This window comes from Meles meles, chromosome 10, assembly GCF_922984935.1.
Source record: "Meles meles chromosome 10, mMelMel3.1 paternal haplotype, whole genome shotgun sequence".
Classification (NCBI taxonomy): Eukaryota; Metazoa; Chordata; class Mammalia; order Carnivora; family Mustelidae; genus Meles; species Meles meles.
Window position 1 is genome coordinate 2,872,756 of NC_060075.1, and position 7,582 is coordinate 2,880,337.

The 7,582-nt window shown below is 46.3% G+C and overlaps 1 protein-coding gene across 2 annotated transcripts in view; it reads left to right on the forward strand.

Moving 5' to 3' along the window:
* Nucleotides 1-7,346, forward strand: part of CNPY1 (canopy FGF signaling regulator 1) — a 55,370-nt gene extending 48,024 nt beyond the window's left edge. For both annotated transcript variants that reach the window (XM_046020069.1, XM_046020070.1), the window contains one exon: nt 2,459-7,346. In XM_046020069.1, the coding sequence (XP_045876025.1) occupies nt 2,459-2,496 (38 nt within the window). In that variant the 3' untranslated portion in view covers nt 2,497-7,346. The remainder of the gene's footprint in view (nt 1-2,458) is intronic.
* Nucleotides 7,347-7,582: the final 236 nt, after the last annotated feature.

Genomic DNA, 7,582 nt, shown 5'->3' on the forward strand with positions numbered 1-7,582 from the left:
AACTGAGATACACGCAGGGCTGCTGGTGTAACATAAAACATTCGACAACTAATTCTCAATAGCGTTTGATTGTTTGAGAACTGGTGACGTCCTTACGCTCGAAACAGAAACATCAGGGCCGCGGGACTCCCGAGAAGGCCACGAGCCACCCCGGAGGTAACCGTCTCTGACTGCACCACGGTGCCGTGGTCTCCAAGCTGGGTTTCTCTGTGAAACCCATTTATGGATATTACGGATATCGGTTAAAAACTGCAGGTGTGTTAATCCTGAAAAGAGGCTAGGCTCGCCCCCCCACGCCCCCGAGTCCGCTACTGTGGAAGTAAGTTAACACTTATAATAAAGCAAGATGGACTTTATTTAAATTTAAAAATTATTGCCAGAAAAGGCTAAAGCAATACACCAGTGAGAAAAATGGCATGTGGTAACCCCGGCAACAGAGAAGCGGTGTATTTTGGCCGCGTAGAAGGCGAGACGCTCCCGCGGTCGAGGAACTGGGGCGCTCGGCCCCGGAACGTTTATACGGGTAGCAGGTGGGCTGTGTGAGCTCAGCATCCGTGCCCCGCTTCTCGAGGTAATTCTTTACCTCGTTCTGTTGTCCTGCAACTTTACTGTGATGGAGCTCTGCGTTTTAAAGATGTTTGGAAGACACGGCCGTGTGTGTGTGTGCGTGTGTGTGTCCGTGTGTACCAGAGGCTCTGAACGTGCCTTAACCAGTAACATGCTACCCAGCGTCTGCGGTGTCCAAGACACTCCACTGAGGTCTGCGAAAATGTCTACAGCCCGTTTTTAGGGAGATAACGTCTCTTCAACAGATGCTTCTAGAACTAGAGGTTTAATGGGCAAGTTGGTCCCTTTTGTTACTTTATGCACGTGTGTGTGCGCGTGCGTTTCTTACATGCGTCTACCTGTGACGTTTGCTTTTTTCTCTTGCACGTAGGTCATTTCACTTTAAGTTTTCAATAATGACATGGTCGCAGATGAGGACACACCCACAGACTTTAAAACTTCAGCTTTGGTGAGGTCAACTGACAGGAAATTGTAAGGTGTTGAAAGAGGGCTCCGAGGTGATTTGGTGTGTGCGTGAGTCGTGAGAGATCCCTCCCGTCCACTGACTTAACACTGGATTCCTTAAGTTAAGTATCGGGACCGGCAGTGCACGCCCGGCCACAAACAGACGAACGGGGGGACGGAGAAAGCATCTGTTACATTCAAGGTGACCGTTTGGATTTTAAAATAACCCATCAGTGGGATTTTCACAAACATTATGTTCCACCTTTTGAATCCGTCAAGAAAACCTCAGGGAAAGACGATCTGATTGCGGGTGGGGCAGTGGACACCCCCGCAGCTTCATTCACGGCATGAAACAAAAGTTCACCAAATACACCCCGTTCTTGGGTGTAAGACAGAATAAGAGGGCTACCCCATACGTAATCTTGGGTTTTTTTTTTCTCCTAGGCAAAAATAAAAAAAAAGGAGAAGAAGAAAAGTGAGCTCATGAGATTTTCCTGATGGAATATTTTGCGGCCCATGACCCAGGCTTTGCCAGATTGTCATTTTAACGTCTTGAAGTCAAAATGATGTTTTAAAATCTTAATAAGAGAATCGGGTCACGATGAAAAGTGTAGCTATATTCCACTGACAGTAGAGAACGTAACACTCTAGGTCATGGGTGGATGGGTAGTCTGCGGTTTGTGCGGTCGTCATTAGCTCCAGTGCGACGGTGTCGAGGCAAAGACAGAAATGTCTTCTGGACACACGTCACTTCTGCCTTCATAGTAAATCTTAGCATTGAAACCGTTAGACTGACGAATCTGTCACATGATCATTTGAAGGCAACACAGGAAATAAGACGCCAAGTATCTTGAAATGTTTAGCCTGCGTTTAAAGGAAAAGCATTTTTACCTTTCTGTGCAGCCTTCCCAACTCGAAAGATAGTATTGGATGATAACATGCCAAACGATTACTTTCAAAGGCCGGTATATTCCTGTTTTAAATAAACGATGTCGTTAAAATAATCCGTAGTCTTTTTAAAGAGAATTGGCACGAATTGCTTCCAGTTGGGAAAGGAGTGTATGTTAGAGCACCTCCTTGCCTGTCTGCTCTTTGGGATAAAAGCCAGGCGAGCTGTGCCCCAATTGAAAGCATTCCTTAAATACTCCCCAGGCCGCGGGCAAAGTGGGACGATCCCTGGACTTGGGTTTTTAAATATTCTAGGAAAAAAAGGCTGGAAGTTGGGACTAGAGTAGCACAGCTTTGACAGGTGTCGAAACCAGGCTTGGGGTCCGAGGGAGTAGACTAGACCCTTTTCTCTGCTGGTGTGTGTATTTGAAAACTTCCACGATAAAAAAGGTTTTAAAATGTGCTTCCGTAAAAATGCGGGGTTTTGCAGAACGTTAGTGACTCACGCACTGTGATTAAATGTGAGAGTGATGTTGTGTAACTTTTTTTCTCTCCCCAGATCTGTGCAAACCCGCGGCTAAGCAGACGGAACTCTAGGGCGCCAGGCCCATCAGGTGGTGAGGAGGAGAACCGCGGCGCACAGGTCAACATCCACGTTCCTATCTTTATGTTTCTTCACGGAAAGAAAGTCTGCGTCTCTCCTTTATACCAGGTCGTCTCATGCATGACATTTTTGGGGAAAATCTGTTGTTTGGCATCACAACAAACCTGGTTCTCTAGAGGGGAGGTGGAGGAGGGCATAAAACAAATTACCTTTCTGGATTTTGGTACAGACAGAATTGGGAGTAAAGCATTTAATTGGATAATAAGAAAAAAGCGAAGCCATTTCATAAATGAAGTAAGGATCTGAATATGCGTATTGTTTATTTGGTGCACGCCTGCAAGTATCCTGTTCTCGTTGATAAGAACTTGATTTGATTTCTTAAATACTTGGTCGGTCAGGAAATTAAGAAAGTATATTGCTACAAATTCCAGATTATGTCTTCTGGGATCCGTATGGCGATCAGTAAAAGAACAAGCTTATTTTAGATCAGGAATGAAAATCAAATCTCCAGCTTTAAACCCTAAGTTTAAAAACTTTTTAATCTCCAAAATGTATTTGAATGCGTAAAAAAGAATGACTATTTTTACAGCGAGCAGGACGGTGGTCTTTCTCACGCATACCTTCTGAATTCAGATGATTCAGAAAGTCGATTTATGACTACACTGTGCCTTCTTCAAAGATGATACCGATGACCGTGTTTTGTTTTGCTGCAAACTCTAGCGCGTGTGTGTGTTTTAAAAGACTTTCGGCTAACAGTTAGCATGTGTATCTTCCTGCCAACTAACCTGTTATTCTCCCGACATGGGTGTTTCGGTAGATGTGGAGGTACAGGGGAGGGGAGACCTTAGAGAAATCACCCATTGATCACACTTTATGCAGAACCTAGTAAACATATTGCTCTTGGGTATTTCACTGTCTCTCTTAAATTTACATGCAGTGGAATCGGACTTTAATTATTTAAAATGTCAGGATGTGTTCCACACACTTCTTTTTAAAAAAAGAAATGCTCGTTGTTGGCGGTGAGAATTTTCCAGATAGGAGGAGATAAATTCTGCCCTCAAAGAGCAAAAACTCTCTTGCCATGTGGTCCATCATTGCCTGGAAATCTCAGTTGAGGCTTCGGCGAGGGGCAGTTCTGAAACTTAGGAACATTTACCAAAATTAAGGGGAAGCAGTTTCCACTTTTTTCCTTCTTTCCCCTCACTTCTCACTGGAAGTCAGAATTTTAAATTCATGTCACTTGTGTATTGGGGGAAACAGAAAGGCATGTGATGTTTGGACGCGGCTGTGGCAGGTTAACAAGGACAGACCCTACATTTCCGTACCGGAGCCCGGGAACCCGCACTGATAGAGAATGGAAATGGGATTCTGGAATAATTAGCCCCATCTTTCAGTCAGGTAGCAAAGTCGTGATTTACAACACGGTCCCTACATCTTTACGTAAACCTGTCTATTTAAGATTAATTCAGCATTTCAGATAGCTCTGAGTCACGAACACCTCCCAAACCTGGGCTTCCTTGGTACGTGCACTGCCCACGAGCCTGATTCCTTCATGAGAGCATAACCGAGGCCGTGGCGGGCAGGTGCACCCAGAGCTGGCACATCCGTGACCGTGCAAGTGTGACCTCAGGCTTCCCAGACTCTCACTGGTCATTGTCACAAAGTCTCAGATACAGACCTGGCTGACAACCTAAGTGAACCCGAGGGCTCCGTCTTCCTTCCCCCATGGACGTTCTCACGGGTGGTGAAGTGCTTGCTTTGACCGGAGAGAACCGTGCATCTTGGCTCTAATAGCGATCCTTGAAGGTCTCACCGAATATGGCTTTTCAGTTGTTTCCTATCTCCCAGGAAAACTAGTCTTGTGTCTTCGAAGATTTTCAGTAGCTCCTGACTTACCTACTTGTTCTTTCCAGAAATTTTTTCCCAGCTCAAACTTGTTAAGGTCATGTAAATATTGTGGCTTGCTAAATTACTGATTAAATATACGTTTGCGGGGTAGGCACAATCGCCACATTTCTGATGGCTGCAAACGTGCGGGAGTTTCCCTGTAGGGCACAGTCAGGCTGTGCTGCTTTCACTAATGAGAGATAATGAAACAGAGTAGTTGCTCGCTTTAGCGTTCCTCTGAGCCGCGGTTCAGCCTTCTTAATGACGCTTGTTGACCCAAACCAAAACAAAGCAAAAAGCCTAGAAAAAAAAAAAAAAAAAGCAACACCCAAACACCCAAAGTGTGGCACAAAAGTTTCTCAGAATCAATGGAAAGCAACCTAATTCTGGGTCAGAAAATTTCCTGGAGGAAAAGAAGTGGGGGTGTGATGCTCATTAAAATAACGGGGAGAGCAGGCACGTTCGGGCCGTGGTTTCAAGTCCTGCTTTTATGAGACAGGTTCTTTGGGTCTCCCTGGAAGGCTCTGGGAACCTGTTCTCATAAAGAGAAACTAAATTGGCTGCGATGCACTGTTTATATTCTGTTACGTGGATCACTACTTGCTAAGAATAAGCCAAGACCAGTGAATCCATTCCACTGAGGAGTGGAAAGTGGAATTGAGCCAAAGTCCCAAATGGGAGAAATCAATACTTGATTTACTAAGACAAGCCCTAAAAAACCAGAGTCAATAGCTGGTTATATTTGTTCTGCCTACTTCTCGGCTTGGGCTGGTATATATTCATCTATGTAATGGCTGCATGTAAATAAAAAACTATTAAACTGTCGCTCTTAAAATTCAAGTTATAATGGAATCGGAGGAGAAGCCCTTCTTTGATGTGATGCTGTGGCCTGTTTTAAGATTTGACACAAATTTCGGAGCTAATCTTAAATCTCGAAGCCCACCCAATAGCATATTACATAGTTTTATACCAAACTGTAATTAGCAATGAGAGTAAATTGTCACAACACCTGTTAGACACAAGTGTACATTTTGTTATGATTTTCTGCCTGTAACTCACTGCCCTTCATACATTTCCCGAAATTCTCAGATTAGGTGCCTAGATTTATAGCAAGAAACTAGATAGATAAAAGACCAAAGGAGATAAATGAAATTGAAGTATGGAATCATAGACAGTCATTGCCCTTGTGTTACCTAGGATAAGACACAACAGACGACAGTGTCCTCTCCCTTAGTACCCAATGCCCCTGGCCCTGAACGTGTGTATTTGCTGAGGGGGAACAGCCCACTGGTTTTGTCCATTTCCAGGACCTGCCCTTCTTGGAGATGGTGATTCAATTGAATGTCCTGTGAGCTCGTTTGTCTGTAAGGACATTACCTGAGAAATCTAGTTTGGCTTGGGAGGTGGATCTGAACCGTCAGGGGTAGAGTTCTCCACATTTCCGGACGCTCGGAGGGCTCGGGGGATGGGTGGGAGGATGGAGACAGGGACGCACGCGCGCAAACCCACCCCCGGACGTGGAAATGATGTCTGGACCCGGGGAAGTCACATGAAGCTGGGATCACTCCCGGGTGGATATCTCAGAGGAAAACGTGTCTGGAAATTTCTGTAATTCCTTAAGGAAAAAAAAAAATCATTCCTGTGCTCCTTAATCTTGATTTTCAAGAAGGAAAAAATTACGCTAAATTGTAACAGATATAGAAAATAGTCTATGTCACAAGATAGTTATAAAACACACTCCCTCTGTTAAGAAGTTCCTGGAAAACGACAAGCTTGCAGACTCTGCTGGAAAGGTATAGGAATTGTATTGCGAGGTGGCTCATGATTACGGAACACAGATTTGATGTGGCCAGCCGCGGGTCGAGACTGTGACCCCCAAAACATAAGGGCACAAAGTGGAGGCCCGTACAGTGAGGTGAGCAGTTAAACAGGCGAGAGAACAGCCGGTTCCCTCCAACGCCAGCGTGGGCGACAGCCGGCGGCACACTTGGCTGAGCTGGGACACACCCCCGAGCCGCGCACGTCTGCCTTTGGAGCAGACAGAGGCTCCGGGAACTTCCTCCTCGGTTCGGGGATGTTACTAAGCCAGTGTGGAAGGTACGCAGGTTACATAACGGAAGGTCGGATGCCCTGTGTCAGCTAATTAAGCACGGCTGCGACTTGGAAAGATCCTGTAACTGATAAGTTAAAATATTAATACCGATTTCCAACTTCATGAATAGCGAGGTTGGCCCCCGAGGAGTTAGAATGTACTACTGACATTTTATATTAAGGTTTTGGCCTCAAAGCCGCTGTCCGAGCCAGTGGGAGTTCCGCTGCAGCGCAGTCTCTGATGGGAGCCGAGAAAGGGAGACGGTGACCCTCGAGGGGATACCACTGTCAACAGAGAGAAGATTTCAATCCGGTGACTCTCATCGTCTGCTAGGAACGATCTTTATGGCTTTGTTGTTCTTCGTCAAAGGGCGCTGATTAAGCATCTTCATGCCCTGTGGTTTGTAGAAGAAAGCAGAGAACCAAAAAATAGTCTATTTGGCCCCCATTAAAAATGGGCCCTGTTTAAAGCAACACGGTATTAAAACAGCGAAGTCTGAGACGAATGCAGGTTCAGTGAGCGTTATTAGATTATTAGACCTTCAGGTGAAAACCACCCTTGAAATGCCTTTATATGCAATCAGAGCTGGTGATTAAATTTTAATGCCCTAAGATTAAAGGGCCACTTGCGTGAGGTTTTTTTGGTTGTTTTGTTTGTTTGTTTGTTTTGGGGGGCTTTTTTGTTTGGTTTGGTTTTTTAGTACTACCCCCAGTGGGGAACAGGAGATGCTGTGAATTTGCTCCATTTTGTATACATCATGGATCCTGAAGCCTGGGCCAGTTTCCAGACTGAAAGTGTCCAGGCTCTGGCTCAGCCATGCATGGCGGCCGTGGTGTGGCCGTTTTCCTGCCACAAGCCACAAGAAGTCCCGTGGCCCCGTGTGAGGCCCAGTGGCCCCGTGACCAGGCCCAGTGGCCCCGTGTGAGGCCCGGTGGCCCCGTGTCCAGGCCCGGTGGCCCCGTGTGAGGCCCGGTGGCCCCGTGTGAGGCCCGGTGGCCCCGTGTCCAGGCCCAGTGGCCCTGTGTGAGGCCCGGTGGCCCTGTGTCCAGGCCCAGTGGCCCCGTGTGAGGCCCGGTGGCCCCGTGTCCAGGCCCAGTGAC